Source organism: Gymnogyps californianus, chromosome 1 (assembly GCF_018139145.2).
Source record: "Gymnogyps californianus isolate 813 chromosome 1, ASM1813914v2, whole genome shotgun sequence".
Lineage (NCBI taxonomy): Eukaryota > Metazoa > Chordata > Aves > Accipitriformes > Cathartidae > Gymnogyps > Gymnogyps californianus.
This window is the reverse complement of record NC_059471.1, coordinates 150,854,833-150,878,598: the sequence shown is the minus strand read 5'-3', so window position 1 is coordinate 150,878,598 and position 23,766 is coordinate 150,854,833. Positions and strand designations below refer to the sequence as shown.

The 23,766-nt window shown below is 38.4% G+C and overlaps 1 protein-coding gene across 1 annotated transcript in view; it reads left to right on the top strand.

The window, feature by feature from the left end:
- The window catches only part of WNK1 (WNK lysine deficient protein kinase 1), a 106,298-nt gene that overhangs the window by 15,129 nt on the left and 67,403 nt on the right, over positions 1–23,766 (top strand). The window contains exon 2 of the mRNA XM_050915059.1: positions 20,104–20,276. Coding sequence (XP_050771016.1) covers positions 20,104–20,276 — 173 coding nt within the window. The remainder of the gene's footprint in view (positions 1–20,103; positions 20,277–23,766) is intronic.

The window sequence follows — 23,766 nt, the reverse complement described above, 5'->3', positions numbered from 1 at the left end:
CAGTTTCCCTTTCCTCTTCCCTGAGTTTTGTTTGGAAGCAGTAGTGATTTGCCATTCTATATAGTCATCCTCTTGTCATGAAGACCAGATGGAAATACGTCAGTTGTTTCATGTATAAATACTCAGTCCAACAGCTGTGAGTTTATCAGGAGTCACTGGGATCACAAGTTGGTGACCAAATTGTTAGTTTAGAGGGCCATAAGCATTACTCTAATGTGAAATAGAGCTGTACTATGAAACTGTTAGAAACAGTCTAAGACTCACTGAAAGAAGAAGGAATGAAGTTGAACCATTTAAATGCAAATTCCTTTTTCAGGTGAAGTTATAATTCTTTTTCTAGGGTATTACAGAAGTCCTCTTAAACTGATGGTAATGTTTTAGCCACTGATGCTGGATTTTACTGATGCTGTTCCTAAAGTAGCTAAAAGGATTGCTCTGAAATCTTCTAATTGTCTCTTTTCTTTTTGTAGTTTTATTAGGTAAGAACATTTATCCAGACTATTACCCAGTGGTGTTTTGGCCAGTTGATAATCCTCAGTCTGTGTTTCAATATGGATTTCTAGCAAAAAAGCTGAGATACCTGATGTGATCCTAGCTAACAATGAATCAAGTATAATGTGATTTGTAATAAATCTACTTGACACTGATAATTAAGGGGGTTAACTTGACTTTGCAGGTTGCAGAGGGGTTTTGCTGCCATCCATGTGCAAATAAGCCTTGATTTATTCCAATAATAATGAGAAAGAGGGGGGGGTGTGTGGAAGTCTGCCAACGGCCATTGGCTATTTGGTTGAAAAATGCAATGTGTTGCATGGGCTGCTGAGCATAATGTGAAACAAAGTGCCATAAAAAAACTTGAGTGCTAAGTACATGACTGAAAAAAACACTTTAATGGGAGAATGGGCATGGTCATTAACTTAAAATAGCTTCTCTGCAGAAAACTAACGTAAAGCAAGATTGTAGTTCTTGACTAGTGAAGACTGCAGTGTATAGGACTGAAACTGAATTAGAAATAAAACAAAAATTTGCAGTAACTACAGACTTATGCTAAAAAAAAAAAACCAAACAAAACCCAAACAGGGAAATTGGCCATGTTTTAGTCAAACCACCTGCTTCTCAAACCTTGAGAGGAGTTGTGCCTGTTGCTTTAAAAAGCTTGCTAGTTCAAAGCGGTACTTAAGATATTTTTAATGTCTATGGTTAACACTTTTAGACAATGGAACAATAAATGCAATTGACCACACTGTTAGCTCCTAGTCTCCCAGGCCTCACACTCCCCGTGCCCCCCCCCCCCCAAAAAAACCAAACCCAAAACCACCAAAAAACCTGCAAAACAAAACCCCAAAACATTGTCTGGTTGAGTTGCTTTGTCTCCATAGATCTCATTTTTGCTTCCAGGTACGTTGTGTTTCAGAAATGTTTTTCTTCTGGCTTGTAGAATTCACTAGTGCAGTGCCTGTGTGATAGAAGCCCTTGCAGCCAGTATGAAAGAGGTGATTTGCAGCTCTAGAGGTTTGAGGAGTCTAGTGGCAGTTAGGGAGGCTGAAGCTGTTCTGGAGTCCTTCAGTGAGGATTTTGTGGCCTTTGAATTGCATGTGTCCTTCTGTGAGAACTTCTGTTGTGTTTCAATCCATGCGGTTGGTCTAGATAATGGGAACTGAGAGCATGCTTTTCATTGACATATTGATGGTGTTAATGGATATGTATTTTAAAAAGTCTGCAAATTCCGTGCTTCAGAATCATAATGGACTTCAGTTCTCCCTGTTCTCTGACTTACTATAAAATAAGTTGTCTGGGATAGGTCATATTCTGACAAATGTTGGTATTTTTTCAGCCATATATTGGCGTGTGATCTACTGCTTTGGTGTCAAAGCACTAGGAAGTAATTTGTCTCGAACCTCATCTGAATGGTCATTTTCTAGTTTAGTGTCAGGTTTACAGTTTGAGGGTCTGGGCTTCATCAATGTGTGCTCTTGGAAATAGCAAGTATAGCTGTTAGCCTGGCTGTCTTTTGTGGGTTTTGAACAGTCTGTTAGACATAGTAGGATAACAAAATATCTTGAGCCTTGAATGACAACTTCTGTCAAGCAGAGATCAAGGGTCGTGGTGCTATGCACTATATCACATCTTGGGACACATTCATCAAAGATAAGAGGGGTTGACTGTCTTATTGGAGAAACCAAGCTGAATTAATTTGCCTTTTTATCAGTTTAGGTTCACTTTTTTGTAAGCATCTGTGGCTATTTTGTTGTTTGGTTTTTAGTTCTTCCTGAATGGTGGAAGTGCAGAGGCTATTCGTATCTAGCCACATGCCCACATTACCCCAGAGTATCTAATAGGACTATGACTGGTGATGGTATAACTTGGAGACTCCAAATAATAGCACTTTTGTTTGTTTTTTTCCTGTTCCTATGGAAATACTTGCCATGACTTTTGTTTTCTTCAATGTTCCTATATGATTCCTGCTGTAGCATCTATGGAAAAAAAGTTTAATTAGATGAAGAGTCTTGGTTTCATCTGTTTTGTATCTTGGCTTCTAACTCAATGTCCGAGTAGCACAAATGATATTGTATAAGCTAACTGTAGGGACCCAACTAGTTATTCCATGACAAGTACGCCACTTTCCCTGAAAGAAGTGGTGCAGAGGAAACTTAAGGACAGAAGAAGGCTTATGAGTAGACGTGAGTGGCACTGCAGCTACTTTCCATAGCTGTTACTGATGTGGGGCAACATTAGGTTATTGTGCCTTATACGTTGTGGATGTCAAGTGTGGTTTTCTTTGATCCTGAGGGTCAAGGAGATGATGTGTATTGTCTAGTCTCCTATCTTGCTGTTTCCTCTTATCTTCTCCTAAGAAGTGAACTTACCCCACTGGATTACTTGCAGATCTAATTTGGATATTTCAGCTGTGGAGCTTTGGATAGAAAACACCTTCTGGAGTTACTAAACAGTAGTTCAAAGAACTGAGCTTCATGTGTTACATTTGGAGTGTTATCCTTTAGAAAACGCAAACTGTAGAGCATTAATAGTTTTCTGATTTTATTCAGAAGAGGATCTGCAAATGGAGCAATAGTTGCTGTTAGCTCTTTTCGATAACTCTATTCTAAAAGCATTAGAGGAGTATGCTCTCGTGCTGAATAAAAATCCAAGCATTATGGTAGCAGTGAGATGAAGTTGCAAAAGAGAAGTTGTTTTGGGGACTTCTTTGGGTGAAGTGACATGAAGAGACATATTGCTTACTTTTGCAGCCCCTCTGGGCATTGCTGGCAAAAATCCTACCACAACAATTAAGTATTTGAATATTGAGTGCAACACTTGGTGACAATGCCTAAAATGGTGGTTAAAATTATTATTAAGCTGTATATAACTGAATTTCTTTGCATTACCACACATCAGTTGGCATAATGTGCGAGTTGATAGCTACTTTGCTTCTTCTGGAAGTATGAAAATTCACATATTTGTCTTTCATGTTCATGATGGGCTGGATTCCTTCAGTAAAACTGCTGACCTTAATCTAAGGGACAACATGTATCTCTTTCCAGATAAGCTCTATCCTCGTCAGTGACTGGAAACACTCTTGAAATAAATTTTGTCTGATGCCATGAAACCTTTTGGTTTTAACCTGGACTGTAGTGAAATGAAGAGAGTCTGTGTCTGAGAGCCCAGCGCTGAGAAATCAGTTGTATATGTTGTTGTAATACTCTGAGTTAGTGCAGTGTGGGTGATGCATGTGCTTAACATAAATGTCAATGAGGTGTTTTTCCTCTTGATAGTGTGAATACAGTTCACTCATCCAGTGTTAGGAAGCTGCTTACTGAACTCAGTTACTGCACTTTTTGGACTGCACAGTCAATCAAGCAGATTGAGAGGTCAGCTCTATAGCATAAGTATGTAACTTTCCTGGAGTTTGGATCTGTAATGGTCTGTAATTTTGCAAGCTGTCTTTGGAAGAAACGTGTTGGTAATGCTTATATTTACATAGTGGTCATCTACTTTTAAATTCTTTACCAGGACCCATGGGACTAATACGTTAGGTAGCACTACTGAAGTTTGGTTCCTGTCATAAGATTCTGCTTTCAGTTGCCCAACCGGTGTGTACCTTAACCACCTGGGCTGCAAGTTTTCAAGCCAAGTGTCTGTCTTGAGCTTAATTGTTTAAGAAGCTTCAGCCAAGATGGTGCAGATGCTTCAGAGAAAAGCGCTTGCTTTGTTGCATCCATTGGTGCCTTAAGCTTTTGTACTTCAGAGTTGTGAAGCAGGGACCTAAAAGCAGTGCTGAGACAGGTGGGTTGTCTTTACCTGAGGAAGTATTTCCAAGTAAATAGTTTTCAGATAATAAAGCTTTAAAATAAGTGACATTTTCTAGATTAGACTTACTTGGAAACTGTATCTTTTTTTAAACTCTAAAGACTTGATCCATGTTCTAGCCTGCCAGTAGCCTGTGTTAGCATCCATATGATGCCATATGAAGCAGCTTGTTCAACTTAGAATGCATGTTGGCTTTATGTTTTACAAATGTATAATTACTTTTTGTACGGCATGGGCAAGTCAAACCCTCAGGATGGGAAATGCAAGATAGAAAGCTGTACAATGTAATTCAGTTCCCTTGTTTGTGTTGCAACTGTTTAAGTTAGTGAAGTTTAATATCCTCAGAAATGGCTTGCTTCATCAGGACGTAAGTTTCTCTGGAGGAATAGGAATTGAAGTTTTCAAGTAGAAAATCTTTTGTGGAACAGCAGCCTCTATTTTTGCAGAAGCAGCAAACTTTGCAGCTATTAACCTCAGTGTTCAGATGATGGAGAACTAGCTTTGGTACCACTATGTTGTAGTTAGTCTGATGCAAACATCAATGAAAATATACTGCTCAAATGGCTTTAGTTATAGTGAATTCAGATCTTGCAAAGTGAATTTTTTTATTATTTTAAAAGCAACTGCCTTTGTCAAAATCTGTCTGCTTTCCCACAAGCCTTGAGGGGAAAGATGATATGGATAGAATGGAATATATATATTTTTTTTTTTTTACTAGATTTGGCAATTATCTATCCTTTTCTGTCTAATGTATTTTAAAATACAGGATTTTGTATGTTTACAGTTTGGCCTTTTAAATGCCTTTTGGATTTTTCACATCAAACTGGACTCTTGATGTTCAGAGTTTAAGTGAAATAGGGCCACCAGCAAACACTGTTGCTATACAGACTGCAGAGTTAGAGAAATGTTTGTGGGTTGTTTTTTTTTTTTAATGATAGTAGTCATGATTGTGCAGAGGGAGGGGGAAAAACAAAAGTCCAAAGAAATGTATGTAAATGAAACAAACACAAAAAATCTAAACAGTCTAAACATAGCTATAATCAGAGTAGTACTTGACTGCTTTTAGTTTTGTTCTAGTGTTTAGTATCTAGCACACTGTATGGGAATTCCTTTTTAATTAGCTCAGAGCCAGGTCTGTGGTGTGTCTAATGTTGTTTGCCCCTCCTGGGAAGTGGAAACTTGAAAGTGCTTTGGAAGGAAAGGTTGGCAGAAGCTTATAATAGGAAAAGGCAGTTATCCCTTGGATTACCTGGAAATTGTTCCCTCTGTTTTTTAAAATGAAATTCTGGGTGCTTGTAGCCGTAGTCTCTTCTTCTGATACCATCCTATTCCACTGTCTGTCTGTGGAAAGAACATGAATTTCGGAGAAAAGCATCCTATTTCTACAAAGCTGATCACTGCCAATAGATCTCTTGTGAAGTCCTTATTTAGATGCAAGCATACTGAAGTCGGTTGAGATAAGAAGAGTTAATAGTGGCACAAATTTCAGTTTCCACTTTACAGCCTTGTATGTGTGACTAATTCTGAAATGGAGTCGTTTGGACTGAGTCAGCAATTTAGTACGTTGAAAGTGCTCAGGATATCTTGGTTTGGTTTGTATTGAGCATTAATTTGCTCTGCAGATGTAGAGCCAAACCGATTGGTTATGTGAACCTTCAACAGAAGGTGACTAAGTATGGATCAGGTCTATCTGAGAAAGCATGCTTTGAAATAGGAAATTACAGGAAAGTTTCTGTGAGATCCAACATGTGTTAGAAGCATAAGAGAGATTAAAATAGCCTAAAAAACCCTAGCAGCCTCTGTAGCCAAAGTGCTCAGGGCAAGAGCAAGCGGGGGGGAACTGCAGTTCTTTGTTTGCAATGCAGTCTGGATTTTATTACTTGCAAAGTGAAATCACAAGGGGGAATGTCTGTTTCTGATGGACAGATATGTTGCAACTCATTCTGAAGCAGCCTGTTCATAAATTTTTCAGCCTGCTAACAGCTTTGAAGATAGGACTGTAACTCTGAGACTGTGATTCATCTGTCCAGCTTCTGCTTATTGGACAGCCTGTTGGTCTCGTCCGTCTTTCACAATTGCAGGCTGTTAAGTATCGATACTGGTGCAGTTAATCATAAATTTTGAGTTTTAAAACTTGCTACTCTGTACTCTTAATATTATTGCTGGCTCCTGAAGGCTATTTCCAATATTTCTGAGGTGCTGCAGCAGCAGGTGCTTGTGCTTGGCCCTCATTTTTGGTAACATTTGGTAAACAATTAGAAAATGAGGAGTGGGTAAAGTACTTATGTCCCTCTCTGCCTCTTTTGTAATAATTCAATTTTATGGCCTAAACTAAGGAACTTGACAGTCTAAGCACAAAACCCTGTAGTGGTAACAAGAAAACTGTCTTAAGATTTTTCTCATGTTTTGAGGATTTAAAACTATCTAATGACACTTCCACCTTTTGATCCTGTAGCAAAAGAGGTCTTAGAATTGGACTCCCAAGAGACTATTTCACACAGCTGTCCATTGAAAGTACTGAGGTCTCTATTTGGATCATAGCCATCCTGTGGAAAAATTATTTTATATTGTAGTGGTAGGGTCTTAAAGAGAAAAAATTACAAAGCTGCCTGAAACTCTTTGGAAGGAATTGGTGAGGTTCCCGGCAGTATCTCTGGATACTAAGCATTCAAATGTTAGAATTTTGATTGGAAAGTTTATCTTGGCACTTGGATTGTTTCTGAGTTAATTGAAGAAAATGTGGGAGTGGCAACAGAGGACGGGCAAAGGAATTGGTTCTCAGGTGCTTCCAGACTGCTGCTTATATGGACTTCGTCCTGCTTTTACTCACATCGAGTTGCTTGGTGGTTGGACAGAAGGCTCTTATTCTGAAAATGAATATGGCTGCTCTACTAGACGTCTGTCTAGAGATCTATCTGGGTCCTGTCTCTGCCTGTGAAAAAGGGGTCTTGTGTAGCCCCCCTCCCTTCAAGAGTGGGGAAAGATAATTCTTGACTGACCTTTCTAGCAAGAGTAAGCCTGTGTACTTGTTAAAGTAGTAACTAGTGGATTTGAGATTAAAACCAGGTCTGAGTGTCTATTATCTTTATGATACTGTCTTTAGCTTAATTAAAATTGTTTTACTGGGATGTTGATTGGGGTTTTGTGGTAGGGCAAGGAATTTAATTTAAACAGAAATATGGAATGTCTCAAATCTACTTACCCACTCTTATCCCCACAGAAGTGTAGTTATTGCCACTGAAGCAAGGGATGCAGTACCAGAACACTTGTGCAGCTTTTCTGACAAACCACTTTCATTTGAATTCCAGCTTCAATGGCTTCTTGTGTATGCAGACTTGCTGAACACATAAGAGTGCGTTTCAGACTAAGCCATGTTTTAGCCATGCTAAAAATGTTTTCAGATAACTTTTTGGCTAAGCAAACTTTTTCAATGTTAAATGTGATTAATAATTAATAATTTTGGTATACGATGCACAGAACATCAGATATTTCACTGTATGGAAAGAGTATTTGAATCTTTTTAACTTTGTTTTGGATGATGCTCTTCAGTTCACAACTAAAATTAATTTTGAACTGCAGGTAGAGTTCTTCAGTGTGACAAAGTAGGAGGTAAATTGAAAACAAGGAAGCCTGTTTACAGGTTGTGATGACCCATTTAAGGTAGGCCGTTTGGACCATGACATCCTCAGGCATTATAGTTTGTCTTCAAGAAATTCCTTCCATGTTCCTGTTCAAACAATTGAAATAAAGTGGCACCAGACCAAGGACAGACAGTATGTGACTTAAAGCCCAATGTAATGAGAAACAGACTTTTTGGATAAGCTGTGACAGTTTGAATAGCTGATTCATAGATAGGTTGTGGTGAGTATCTGAGGTCTTCTAAGTCTTCTGGCAGTGCAGGATACTCCCAGCAGTATTCTTCAGAAAAAAAACTTAGTTTAATACAGAATAGCCTTGCCAATGGCAGTACTACCATATGTAGTCCCCAAATTCCAAGAAGAAAATCCTGAATATTAGTCCTAAACATGCTCTAGCACTTTTCCCTATCTGTCTGCTTTGAATCACCTTGGAGATTACTCTGTTGATAATCTTTCATCTCAGCTGTTTTAAAACACTAAATTTTAGTTGTCAAAGCCTTTTCTTGCAGGTCAATCCAACACTTAAGGTTTTTTTTTTCAACTTCTATAAAGATAGTCCTTTTATGTCCAAGGTGTGCATATTATTACCTTGATTTACCGTACAGCAAAACACTCGCTGTTTTTATATATTGTATCTTGTGTTGCTTTAGGTAATAGGAGCTAACTGGTCCTTCCATTTGCATTTCAATTACACTGTGTTTTCTCTTATATTTTAACTCATTTTAAAATTATTCAGGGTTGAACTGTAAAGCCAGTTATGCTTCTGGATGTAGAGTATGCTTCATCATGCCAGTATTCTTAGTTGTTCATCCTACCACTTGCCTACTGTTAAATATTTGAGTGTTTTCTTTCTCCTGACTCAACTATGCTCAATTTCCTTGCTCTATGAAAGGTAATGTGTATATTTTTAAATTTACATATTAGTGGTACATTTGATACTCTCTGAAATATTTCTGACTTTGTGAGTAGCTTTTTAGATCTACATCTTGTATGGTGTTTGCCAAGGAAGATGTGCACGGTGCGTTGTAAACATAGGTGTCTCTCATGTATATGGTATCATTGTGAAAGTCTACAGTAAACATGCAAGTGATGCAAGAACCTGATTTCATAAGTCAGCCTGTCAGGTAAGCATGGAAAAATTGTTACTGCTTCCCTTTATGAGAAGCCTGAGATGAAGATGGGCATTCTGGGAGATCACAGGAAGACTGCATCATTCATGCAGTGAGGCTTAAAAAAAAAAAAGTGCCCCTCCAATATGTTTTAGGACTTTCATGTTTGTGAAATGCTAGTGCTAATACTAGTATTTATGCAAGGTATTCCTGAGATGTCATCTAGAATGCAAATTTTGGTCACCCCATAAAACTCACTGTTTCTGGAACATTTTAGTCTTTCCCTACAGGAGATCCTTTTTTGATTTCCTCTGTCTTGCAAGAACATGCAGAACACCTGGCAATCATTTGAGGGGTTTATGATGAATCCTTGAAGGATCACTGAATGAGAGATCTGTCTGTGAACGAGAGCTGTCTGGCATGGAGTTCTCTAGTGATTATTGTAAGGATTTTCTGTTGGCTGCCAGTACTTGGCCTACACTTTGTGTGTCATCCTGTCATAATTGATAGTAATCCACAATTTTGTAAATTAAATGAACTACTTTTTTTGGATGTGTTTGCAGAAAAAGAAGTAAAGCTGGGAAGAATAACCCTTCTAGTGTAATCAGGCTGCATATGCAATATATGTACCGATGTTGTGTGTAAACTTGAAGATAACATGTACTGTAGGCTGAAGTGAGTTCATTTTACAACTGGAGGAGTGCAGGGGGCAGCCTTGTCAGCAACTGCTGCTTAAATACTTGTGTAGACAATTTAAGTTTATTGCCTCTAGGCTTTATGCTGGGATTTTTGCAAGGGAACTAGTCAGAGGCACAGGAATATTACTAGTTCTTGTGTACCTCCTACTTTGATCGCTATTAGTGTGTCTTTGGAGTCATCTTGACATTTCTGCATGGTTTCCAACCAGCATCTTGATGCAACTTTTCAGCATACTGAAAAGTGAATCTAGCTAACTTCCCCTTTGCCAATAGCTTTGTGAAGTGTATAGGATGAAGAATTGTATGTTTTTGATTATCTAAATTGATTTACCTTCATCAGAATCAGTTAAGGGTTCACCCTAATGTTCTAGACATGTACCTACTCATAAGAGGACTCTTATGGTCATACAGAAATATGCGAAACAAAAAAAGCTGCAATTGCTCTCTTGATGCAATGGGTTAATAAATCTGTGAGGTAACCAGAATGGATTGTGGAGGTGGCTTTTTTCCTGCGGTATTGTTGCCCCCTGAATGGAGAACTGCATTTTCATAGTAAAATTAAACTGAGATGATTGGATGTACCTTCCCTCTCACTGACAAAGCAATCAATTCAGTGCAAAATGAGAATTGACGTGAGCTTCAAAACTTTTAATGAGGCATCTGAGCCAAGTGACAAGATGGTCCAGCTGGTTAATAGCTCATCAAGAATTCAGTTCAGCTAACACTTGAATTCTGTAATAAGCTGTATTTAATAAACATAAGCCTTACTGTTAACTGCTATCAGATAGAAAACTTAGCCATTTATCTTCCATGGATCAAATAACAATTTTAAAGTGAAAATAAATAGATGAGCTCTCCTTTCTAATACTGATTAATTTTGTATAGCCCAGTATTTTGATTACTGTCCCTTATGTTCAGCCTTTCAGGATGAATAAATTGAATAAAACTTTTAGCCATCTTTTTTTCCAGACTTCTGTGTAACGAAACACAATTGCTGCCTAGAGCAACCCTAGAATAGAAGTGACTGAAGCCTAAACAGTTGCTTGCCATTCTTAGGCCAGATTCCTGAAGACCTGAGAGATTCCAGAGGAGGTCATGTCTAAGCCATAGGTTTCATATCTACTGTTTAAAATTTTTCTCTTACTGGTTGTGTGGAGAGCAAAGGAAAATATATAATTGATTTGATAAAGTATGAGTATAGTTCTTAATTTACTCTGAAGCTGCTGTGTAGTTTTCATGGCTGTATTCTGAAGAGTGCAAGTTTCCCAAGGAAATTGTGGGATTAGGCAATGTACTGATTAGTCTTAGTCATTGTTTTCTGCAGAAGTGGAATTTGGTTCAGTTCTTCAGTTTGGCCTGCTTGCTTTGCCTATGAATGTTTATGCTGATGTTGGAGAGGGGGAGAGGAGTAGTATAGACTTGTATTAATGTGTATATTCATACACAACACAGCTCTGGAAAACAAGCTAGTAATCCAATAGAGACTCACAGGTGGTACAATTTTGCTGATGGTTGATTTTCCTGGGAAAAGCAAGGTGCTTTACTGCCAGGTACATTGTATTCATGCTTCTTAAAATTTAAGTGGAAACCTAAAAATCTACACTGGCTGATTTCTTTGGAAGCCTGTCAGCCAGACAGACTATTCTAGCCCTTTTGGAGTTGTACAGGTTCTCTTCTCTGTCATTTGCTTTTCAAGAGGGACTTGAGGTATAGCTGGCTGCCCCAGTCTCTAAGGAGCATGCTTGCATCTGTCTGTCTCTGGTGAGCACTGGGCATGAGCCTTCCATCTAGTATTGCACATGGTATTGAAGTGCACTAGTGTAGCAAAGTAGTCATCTCTGGCATTGCTGAAAATAAAAATTCCCACAGTGCTACTGTGACAAAAGATAAACTTTGTTATTGGGAGTCGTACTTTAAGATTTCTTGTGACCTTACATAAAGAGGAAGCATTCTGATCTACTGTTGTCCTGCAGAGAAACAAAAGTGTTTTTCTGCTGCTGTGTTCATGATGCACGTTGTATTTGCATGCTTATTACGCTTCTGCTATTGATCCCACCTCTGCCATTTGTTCAATGTGAGAAAGTGAGGCAGAATGGCTTCGTATCTCACCAAGTTAGTGATCTCATCTCTGATGCAGTGTTCCTAACTTCCTTTTTTTAAAGCATCTTTGGTTTTGCGTGTTCTAGTTATTGCTTACTGCCTGTTTCCTGTACAGCAATAACAATATTAGCAGTAGACTTGTTCTGAATGTTCTCGTCAGTTATGGGATCCTGGAAACTTGAGGATTTAGCCAGCTTTCTTTTTTTCTAGCTGAAGACCTGGAAGGACGGTGTAATTGTGACTAGTTACAGGTCAGTTGTGTTTAATGATGATAGAACTTGGTGCAAGCAAGCACAAACTTCAGTTCTGATGCCTTTTCTGTTATCAGGAGACTCTCACTGAGGATGTCTCTTCAAGCATAGGTTAAGTCTGTGACATTGCTGCCACCAGGTGTCTTAGATGCTGCTACTACTACTGCTGGCACAGGTGCTGCTGCATATGTAAAAGTGGGAAGCAACCACATCAGAGGAATATGATTATTGGTGGTGTTCTCCCCCCTTCCCCTGTGGTGATGAATCATAGCTTCATCAAAACTGACAATTGCAGGATAAAATGGGGAGCGGTGCTAGTATCTTTGTCACATACATAGGCTTTAGTTGCAGATACTCCCCCTTCAATGTTAAGACGAAGTTATATTTCTTACTTTCTGAAGCTTACTCAAGTATCGATTCTGTTGGGGTATGTATAACTGACTTCTTCAGACTAAATCCGAACTGATGAAGGCTTCTGTCTGTTCCCCTTCTGTGTGATCATTGAATGTTTCATTTCTGTCCTCTTCTTGTTCCCGCCATCAGTTTACCCAAGTATCATCTCTGTCAAGATATGTGTAATTTGTTTCTTTAATTCTAAGCTTCGAGCAGAAGCAATAAACTTGCATACATTTGCTGTATCGCTTACCTGTGTCAATGGTAAGAGAAAGGACAAGAAGCAATTTTACCTTTTGGTGTGTTTTTAACAAACTAACTGCATCTTCTAATGAATTTTTTGCTGTGCTACTATTGTGCATTGAAATGCCAGAAATGAAAATACAGAACAGAATGTACAGGTAGATGCTTTTCACCAGGAAACAGTACAACTAATGTGAATAATCCCTCAACCTTTCACTTAGGTTGACTACTTGTGTACTTTCCTGAAACTTAAAGCATTTTTAATACCTTCTGTAAGAAGAAGCCCACAAAAAAATATTTACCCTTAATCAGGAACTTTAAAAGGTATAATAGATAACTATTTTAAGCCTACTCTTTTCCATTGTGTTAGATATGTATATTATACTTTAGCGTTATCTTTATCAAGGTTATTTGCATACTACATGAAGACAGACTGTAGCTTATACAAAATTGATTCTTCTTGTGGAGAATTGCAAAGCAGCAATGTGAAATTGTACTTTCAGTAAGTAAGTGTTAACTTGGCGTTGTGTTTCATTCCGCTACCCATCCTCAGGTACTTTGTCTTCCATCTTCAAATTAAGATGAGGAAGAAACAGACTGAAAAGTTTTGGGCCCCTCACTACAAGAAAGACGTTGAGGTGCTGGAGTGTGTCCACAGAAGAGCAATGAAGCTGTTGAAGGGTCTAGAGAGCAAGTCTTAGGAGCAGCTGAGGGAACTGGAGTTGTTTTGCCTGGATGCATACTTTTGGAACAGCAGCTGTTCAGCTTTATTTAATCAGTTTTTTGTGATTTGTAGAAAGTTTGTAGAAAGGTATACTGGTGGAAGGATCTGTGCAGATCCTTGATCAATTTTCATGTCTGTTGCTGTGTAGGGATGCGTTTTGAACAGTCTCTTCCCCCTCCCTTTTTTCTCTCTACCTAGTCTTTGATACTGGAAAGTGGTTTATGTGTTGACACCAAAAAGTAGATGCAGTTCTTATGCACTGGGACTTCCGTTTCTAGGTACCAACAGTGTAATGCTGGATGATTTTTAAGCTCAGTGGATTCTTTGTTGATATTTTGTTAATCTAGTTTAATGGTCACTGTGCTTGTTTTTTCCTCTTAACTGCTAGATTTTTTCAGGATGAGAACACTGCAGCCCACAAAGCCTCAGTTCCATTAACAGTGCTGAATATCAGAGTGCAGCCATGCTAGCTTCTCCTCTGATGACCCCTCATTAACCTTGCCTAAAAGGCTTGCAGAGCCTTTCTCATATACTGCAGAAATGCACACAGAAGAACATTTGTCTCTTCTGTATACTACTTCTTCCTCTGAATAATAGGCTGGGAGCAGCAGTGTCTTCCCCTCAAATTTTCAGATGTTTGGAAAGCTTGATAAAATGCTGCTTGGTGTAACCTCAGCACAGATAGATAATTTACCTTGGTTGTGGTTCAGACTACCTATAATTCAACGGCACTTTGAAGTCTGTCATGGCTGTATATTTTCAGATCACACCACTTGAAGACAGTTCATTGCTACTAATTTTTCTAGTGTGCTTTCTAGTGCATCTCTTTGGATAAAAGCTACATAGTGTTGCTCTAGTTTTAAAAAACCAAAACAACAACCCACTAACGGTCCCTGCAATATAGATACGTCGAATTTCTGGATCTAGCAGTAGGATATGCAGAAAGCTAGTAAAACCTGTCTGTAGTATGTAAAGTGTCCAGTCTTTGTTTCCTCTTTATTGACTATCTTCCTAATACTGTGGAAGAGGGAACAGCTCTCTAAGTTGTGTAGCAGCTCACATGTTGAACTTTTTTTTTTTTTTTTTAAATCCAGTTTAAAGTTGACCTCTATCACTTGTGAGTCTACTTATTTGTAGAAGATGGAGACCAGGGAAGATTTCTGAGTCAGGTTTGTTCTGTTGTGCATAAAGGTTCCCTGCCACTTTGGCTACGTTAAATGTACTTGATATTGAGAAACAGAAAATCACCTTTGAGGATATATAGGATGAGTTAGCACATCTAGTTCTTTGCATGTAGAGTATTTCTCTTGTTATCCACTTGCTTGGTATCCTGTAGGATGTGTTTGACAGTGAAGTGCAGCGTGTCTCTTCTGCATAACTGTGTCCATTTAATGCCAGCTGAATTGTCCTAGAATTTAGCTCAGGCCTTTTGGTGTCAGTAAAAATGGACAGCGGAGGCCAGACCCTTAGTTGAGCTTGGTCTGAATGAAGAGCAGACTCAAATGGCCTGAGCAGAGTACGATGCCTTGCTAAGGTGGCTTTCCTGCTGCTTCAGGTGTCTGAGCCAGGCTCTGCAACCACTTGTGGTAGTGTGATGTGCTTTGTAGATGTGTGATTTCTTGTCACGATGTTAATAGGACAGAACTCAGAAGGACTGTGGAGAGTTAGAAAGGAAAACGTATGAGAAATTACTCAGTAGACTCAATGGCTATGTGAGCAACCCAGTTGAAATTTAAGATTAATTTAGGTGCCAGAACTGTGTTTTCTTTCCTCATTAAGGATGCTGAATAGATATTAAGCCTTGGCTGAAAAAAACCACCAAAGGAATATAGGCATTTTTTGCTGATGAGGTTTGTTTTTTGTGGCTTGGTACAATAACTAATTTTGGGGGTGGGGGGTTGTTTTGGTTTTGGGTTGGGCTTTTTTTGCATTTATATAAGGCACCTAGGTACAGGGATAGAAAGAGTGTAGTAACAGTTCTATGTGTAATTCATGCTTCTGTAAATTAAGTACATTAGCGAAAGAGTAAGCCTATACCTGGTTTATCATGAATGACCAAGATCCCTGTTTTACATTGAATAATGTAAACGCCTCTGATAGCTCTTTCCTGACCAAAAGAAGTCAGAGGGGAAGTACATGGATAAATGGAAACAGCCAAGAAAAGCTTATTGAATCGTTCTGAGCTGAACAATTGTTTCACTTGCTGCCTGTCTCCGTTCTGGCCCCTGGCACTGCAGAACTGCAGGTCACGTGCTGGGAAGCCTTGCTGTTTGTCCTGGCTTGTCAAAACAATTTAATGTAGGTGGAAAGGAATGAATGAAATGAACGGAGTGGGCTTGATGCATCTGTTTCAGTTTGTTCGAAGGGCAGCCTAGCGATTGGGATGTGACTCTTAAGTCCTCAGGGGAAGCTATCAGTTCAGGAAGAACAATGCTGGCCATTTTATGTGATAGTTAAATCCATTTTAGGAAGCAAGCTCTCCTACAGTTTGACAGCTTTGTATATTTTTAAATATTTGGGCTATATCTGCTCAGCATGTGCTAACTGAGATACAAGAATGTGATTTGCTAACTTCTAGACTTAAGACTTTGTCTGCCTAAGTTGCTTCATTATGGTAAAAAAAAGACTAGAGGAGGAGAGAGGGTGTCCATTTTAAAATTTTATTAGTAGGAATTCCAAAACAGGTCGGTCTTTGAAGGATAGAATATCAAGCCGTATATTATTAACTATTCTTAAAGTGGTGGTTTCTTTATAAAATTGTTCAAGTTTCCCAGGCTTATGGAAAAGCATCTTATGTGTCTTTCTATTTTGTTTAGTTTCTGTCTGTTCGATTTAAAAATAAAAATCAAAGAAAACATTAAATTTGTTTAAGCTATCTTATACTTTGTGATACTGGAATGTCAACTTGCAAAACCTCTATTTTTGCTTCCAGATGAAAACAGCAAATACATGCTGAAATAATCATCTCTATATCTATTTAGACCGTGAGTTACAGGAAAAAGGCTGCAGGGGATAGATCTGCTTATTTGATTCATCCTTGAGATAATTTAATCAAATGGAATGCTTATTTTGAATGATATACCACAAACTTTTTGCTACCTCTTTAGAGGTGGCGATAGAGCTGAGGGTCTTGCATTCCTGCAGACTGCTGCTCAAAGGCCACAGTAGAATCTGTGTATTGCCCCAAGAAGCTGCCTTGTGGAAAGACACATCTGGGCTTTTCAGTCTCTTGGAGTATATATTTATAACTGAGGCTTGTGAAAGCTGTCCCCTTCCCAAATTCTTGAAAAATGCTCTTTTAAATTCTCATTAAGTGATGATGGCTTCTTTCTGCTACAGCTCTGCTGTACAGCAACTTTGTGTGTGGATTTCATGTGATACAAAGAGTATTCATACCTAACGTGGCTGGTAGCACCATTTCTCAGTCTCCCAGATTACATATGGTGCTCTATTTTCTTGCGTATCTCAATATTTTAGTAGCTGCAGCTGCTTAAATTGCATCTCCGTACAAGAAAGAGCATAAAGTTGTCACATTTGCCCATACTAACAGCTCAAAGGATGCCAAAATGTAATATTTGGGATGGGCTTTGTTCTAGTCCATCTCTATGCAGTCTGGGACATCTTACTGTCTAATATGTTTTAAGGTTCTGGTGTATGGAATACTCAAGTTTTGAAAGTGTACTTGTCATTTTTAAATTGCATGTTAGCCTGTAGGCTAGCTATTTGCAGGTTGCATTAGAATGTAGTTTATACAAGTATAACCAGTCATTGTGTATACAGATTCATTGTGTTGGTATAATTGTACATGAGATCTAACATTTTCCTGAATGGTAGGGTTGTGGGGTTTTTTTATTCACCCTTTTCTGTTACCTAGCATTAGCGTTCCTTTAGGGAAAGAATATAAAAAAACTGTTATGGGTGAGTGTAGGGGTTGTGTATCCAAGGAAATGAGGGTAGTTAAAGGTAGTATGCATTGCTAGTCTTATGAAACAAGCGGCCTCTCTGTCTTTTTCTTGCAGCTCTGTTTAATGTTCACTTTTGCTGCTGCTGCAGTATGCTGCTGAAGGGTGCGATGTTTCCTTGGTTGCAAAAACATAGGTGTCTTCCCTGGGTGAAATGTGTTGGCCTGTGTTTGTGTCCAGACTTGTCCCAGATCATTAGGGCACTGTGACCTTCAAAGAAGTCTTGAATTATTTAGTATATTGTCACTGTCTTGGTGTGGTTTTTTTGGGGGTTTTTTTTGGTTTGGTTTTTTTTTTTTTAATGCCAGCACTGAAGTGTTGAGTGTCTGTTTTGAAAGTGACAGATATGTTTGTGGGAACACGATGCTACCATTGATGTGACCAGAAAGAGAAATGAGTCAAAATATGCATGCCCGTTAAGAGTCTGTTCATTGATAGGAGTGATTAGCACTTGTTAGTTTCTATTTGGGGCTAGTAGTACAGTGGTAGGGAAAACTGAATAAGGCCCTTAAGGAAGATTAGGTTTACATAGATTAAGATGAGAACTTAATGTCAGGGGTAGTCTGAAACTGGTTAGTCGCGTTTGTGGTAGATAACTTGTTAGAATGCACAAAATAAAGGAAATTTAATCCAAATGTATATCTAAAATCTAGGTTTTGGACAAAAATGAATGCAGGTGTTCATATTACATAGCTAAATCTAAAAGTGATATAAAAGTAATTGTTGCAGCCTTGTTTTGATAATTGGATTTACAGCTATACACTAGTTTTAAAATGTGGATTATATGGATCAAGTGCAGAGGCTGAGAAGACTCTGCTTTGCTTTACTGTAAGATTGATTATGTTATTGTGACTTTTGTATTGCTTGAAGCATTGAGTGTTTCTTAGAAGCATGTGTGTATGGTCTGTTGACTGATGTACCTGGTGCAGCTCGCTGCTTTTCTGTATCACAGCTGTTTGTGGCAGTCAAGATTAACTGGTTTTGAACAGAACTTGTGCTGCCCTCTTTATTGTAATGAAAGGAAAGCTATTAGATGGGTAAGATAGCTCAAATGGAAGTATTACTTCCATATTAAAAAAAACGCCAACAGCTAAGCAGATGCGAATACTTAAATGTTTGCGGAGTGTCTCGGCAAACATGTTGTATCGAAATTTGTTTGTGCAAGTGTGCTTATGAAGGAGTGAGAAGAGGTGGTAGTGCTAATTTCTGCAGAATGAAATAGTTGCAGGATTGAATGCTTTTGATGTCTATAGACTAAATTTGTGAGGCTTAACAATTTAGCATCTTCCTAAGAACTGTAAAAGTATATGTGTGATTGACATTCATAGGCACTGATAACGTACTGATCCCTGAGGTAATTTCAAACCTGTTTTCAAACTTTCACCTGGAAGACTTTTACAATTCTGAAAACAGAGCTTCATCTGGAAATGAAGTTTGTCCATGCCCAAAGGTACTCTGTGAACCTCTTAGAAAAAGTTAATGATCTAAGTGAATATAGGATGGTTTAGGTATTAGCATGACTGAATGGCATTGAGAAAACACATTACCTATAAACAAAGGAAGAGGAATTTCTGCCTGGAGGACAGTAGAGGTTGTGAGAGGTATAAGTAAACCCTGCATGTTTTTACTACCTCCTTTTAATTGAAAAGGAAATATGAAATGAAGTGACTTAAAATTATTACTCAGATTTGACAGAAATCACTGGTTATTCCTAAATAACTGTTAGAAACAATGATTCTAAAATTCTGGGCTTTAAGTATATCCTGAATTTTTTTTTTACTACAAACTGCATATGGATCCAATTTATGTCAGTCGACCAATCTGACTGGTGTGACCAGTGCATTGGTAATGTGCTGGTAAGCTGAGAACACTGAATGACACAAGGAGACTGTTTTCTCTTGAGATGTGCAGCTTATTCTGGTAATAGCTGCTCAGAGTCTTGACGATATCTGATAGCCAGTTGTTGGTAGATAATACAGCAGTATTGTCCAGGAATGTTTTTTCATGATCTGTCTCTGACCAAAGGATTGCTTTCTGTCTCTAGTGCGAGTTATGTTTTTGTTTTCCTTGATGCTAGATTACGGGAAACTTGCTCAATCATGAGGTCATGCTTTTAATCAAAGAAAATCCAACTCACTCACTTGTTCTTCTACAGTTATAAGTACATACTATATGTTAGAGAGGTTTGGTGCTCTACCCCCTATATGGAGGGTTAATCCCATCCGTTACCAGTGGTCTGGGTATTATACACATAGGAATAACTAAAGATTATTGTTATGTACAACATGAGAGATGCTTTAAATGATCCAATTTTGTCTACTCTTGAACACTTGACTATTTGAGGACACTGTATCCCCCTTCACCTCAAGTCAGGCAATGACTAAATTTATTAGAGTAGGGGAGGAGGAAACAGGAAGAGCAGATAATCTACAGACTCGCAATTCTTACCTCTGAGAGCAATCAGATTGTAAGGAAAAATATCTGATAAAAAAGACTGTAATAGAATGTCTTCTAAATAGAGTATTTAAGGATAATTGCAAACCAAATGGCATTTAAGACTGCTAAGACTGCTGATTCTTACTTGTTCACTGACTGTACCCAACTGTTTTTCAAGTTGCTGCTTCTCTGAGTAAGAAATAAAGCAAAGCTTTCTGATGTACCTTTTCTTTTTCATTAGGATCGGAAGCTGTCCAAGTCAGAGCGACAAAGATTTAAAGAGGAAGCTGGGATGCTGAAAGGACTTCAGCATCCCAATATTGTCAGGTTCTATGATTCCTGGGAGTCTACAGTCAAAGGAAAAAAGTGTATTGTTCTTGTGACGGAACTCATGACATCTGGAACATTGAAAACGTAAGTAAATTAAGGCATGTCAAAGCATGTAAGAATCATTAGCACAAAAGCAGAGCACTAGAAATAGATCATATTTCAGAACAGATAAGAACAGAGCCCTTTTGCTGAGGGCCAACCTTCTGTAGGGAAGTTCTTGTTTAAGACGAGTCTTATGAACACTGCAGGGTATGGTAGAACATCCTTTAAGTTAGCAAGTGTGTCAGATTCTTCCTTGTGATATCCTAGTAAGCACATGCAGAAAACTTTCAGATTTTGAGAGCTCAGGAAGACAATGCTCTATTTTCATTTCCCAGATTTTTTTCATTTTCCTCTCCAGCTGCTTTCCATTTAGCATGAGCTGGTTTGTAAAGTTCAAAGCACCAATTAATTCACCTCTTCTGGGAGGTTTTGGGTGTTACTACAGTACAAATAATATGTAAAAAGAAAAAAAAACGTCACCACCTATTTGTTTAGCTGAAACTTCATGAAGTAGTACCTAACAAAAATCTGAAAGTATGCAGATGCCTGCAAGTTCAGCCTGTGAGGTAGCTGAGTGAAACTAGGTCTATTTTTAAGCCAGAGTTAAAAGTAGAGACCAGCAAATCAAACTGCTGCGAGGGCCCTCTAGTGGTATGTGGAGCCTGCGGGGAGTTACACTGAAATCACGCCTTTGCCTTGCACTGTAGAAACTTGCAGAACTGTGGGCTTGTTCGGGAGCATCCAGTCACCATTAATCTACTGGAAATAAAACTGCCAGCATTTGAAATTCAGGGATTGCGGGTCGTTGTCTTAATTCAGTGCCCATTTAAGTCTTGGAGAGGCATTCAAATCCTAAATGTGTAAGCAGGCTGTAGGAGCTGGAAACATTTTGCAATCTATTTGGTTAAAATAGCCTGTGAATGTCTTGTGTTTTTACAATGCTTATTGATAGCCACAAATGGACATACTTAAAGAAGGAAAAAATGGCTCTTTGGGAGTCTGGACTGCAATTACAGGGAAGTATTTGTCCCTTGAAATAGTACTGGAGGGCTAAACATACTGCAACTTTCTTTTTAGCCGTATATTCAGGGAAGACATTTCTGAGGTTGTTTAAGGTATTTCAGATAAAATAATAGATCTGTTGCTTCATGTGCTGTTTTCAGAGCAGTAATAAAGTAAAAGTTTTACGGGTCTGTACAGATGCCTTTAAATAAAGTTACCTAATTTTATGCTAGAATATGTAGTGTTAGATTTTAACTTTTTTCCTCCCTTTCTTACTCCTTTCTCCCCCTCACAGACTTTAATATTTGGATTGGCTTGTTATGTGGTGGCATAAGCAAGATGATAAAGTAATAACAGATAATTACAAAGTAGGGTGTTGGTAGGAAGAAATACCTCAGATTTGCTGGCTATAGGATTATTTTGTACTCTTAAGTATGAAGGTCTTTTTATCCAGAAAGAACTGATAGGCTCTTTAGTTGAAGATCTTCAAACTGTAGACTTCTGAGTGGGTTTTTTCTCCACTATTGCATAGTTTATGTTATAATTGTGATTTAGTTTATTCTTGTCCACCTCACTTGAGACTTGACAGGTAAACTATACAGGAAATTTCTGATGTGCCAAATTTAATATCATTAAGTGTTTCTTGTACCTGTGTCATATTCCTAGATTTACACTGCACACTTGTGTTTGCTTATGATATTTGGCTGACTGAGTATTACTTCCATATCTTTTTTTCAGTATGTTTACATTACCTGCATTTAATACAAGTGATACATTCCTTGTTTTGAGACTTGGGACATAAACATTGTTGTCACTTGGTATAAAAAGGGAACAGAAGGAAGGTGTGGTGATATTGTAAAGTAAATTTTCCTCATGTTTTTTCATATTTGTATACATTTAGATATATACACACAAAAATAATGTTAAAATATTGTGGACTCATTCTTTTCAAATGCCGTCTCAGCAAATTTCTAATTTTGCACAAAGAAAAGTCCCTGAACTTCTGCATACCAATGGAAAAGTTTTACAACTCAGTTGTAAAGAATTAAACTGCTTTCTGATATTGTATGCTATCATGGAATTAAAATATTGGAAAAAAAATGGAGTTGTCTATTTTAAGTCTTAATTATACTACTAATGAAGATAGCAATTTTTAATCTGACCTAGGTCTCAGCCACTAGTTTTGTCTAAGGCCGTTGTAGTGTGTGTTCCTGATCCACTTTAAATGAATGTGTCAGCTATCTGGTAGGACACATACCTTCATAACTACCTCTGCTAACTTAATAGGGTTTCCTATAGCTCCTTGAGCTGAGATGCTATAGGTCAGCAGCCTTCCTGCTTAAAAAAAACGCGAAAAACCAACCTTGAGACAGAAAGCCAAACTCTAGTTCCTGTTTCTCTCTATTCATTGAAGCTAACTATTAAGAAAGCCTCGTGTTCTCATCTTTGCTTGTATTCTGTGCAAAGATCAAATATCTGTCTTTTTTTAAATTGACTACTACCCTGTAAAATAGACAAGAACGACATTGATTGAGCAGGAACAAGTTCATTGGAGGGCCATCAAGATGGTCAAGTGCTGGAGTACCTGCTCTGTGAGGAGGCGCTGAGGGAACTGGACTTGGTCATCCTGAAGAAGAGGATCCTTTGGGGGAGACCTAACAGCAGCCTTCTAGGGCGTATGAGGGAGTCAGTCAGGCTCTTCGCAGCGGTGCATGGTGGGAGAATTAGAGACAACAGGCATAAATTGAAACAAAAGAGGTTCAGACTGATGTAAGGTGAAGCTATTTCAGTGGTGATAGTCAGGCAGTGGAACAGGTTGCCCCAAGATGATGTGCACGCTCCATCCTTGGAGGTACTAAAACCTGACTGGATACAGCCCAGAGTAACCATGTCTGACTTCATGGCTGACCCTACCTTGAGCGGAAACGTAGACTAGAAACCTCCTGAGGTCTCTTCAAGCCTGAATTATCCTATAATACTAGGAAAATTGAAAACATACTAGCTAGTAGGGTTGTCTGTGTATTTTTATGTATTTATATATGCTTCCATTTTAAAATGGTTTCTGCCTTAAGTGACATGTGACTTAGTTCATGACAGTGTTATGGAAAAATGACAGCAACACTGCAGGATGCTGGGTGATGGTTGGACCCAGGTCCTTTAACAGTGAGAAGCTGGCAGTAGACTAGCATATTTGAAACCAAGAATGTAATTAGGGATTCCAGATGCTGAACGGCAGTGCCCCTGCCATGTGATCTTTGGAACAGGCTCAAGAGAGATGAATGAGGGTTGTGTCAATAGCAAGAATTCAAGTGGTAGCTGATGTGATTCAGAACCTCCTTCAGTTTGTCTCCTTCCTTGGCTTGGCTTTTCCCCTGCCTCTTTACATTCTGTTTTGAGACTTGATTTCCTTCTGGAACTGCATCCCAATTGCTTTTACAGATCTGTTTTCACAGCAGGATTATTGCTAGCAACTTGATTTTCCAGATCTTCTTTTGAACTGGAGAAATTAAAGTAAAAGGGATTAATATAC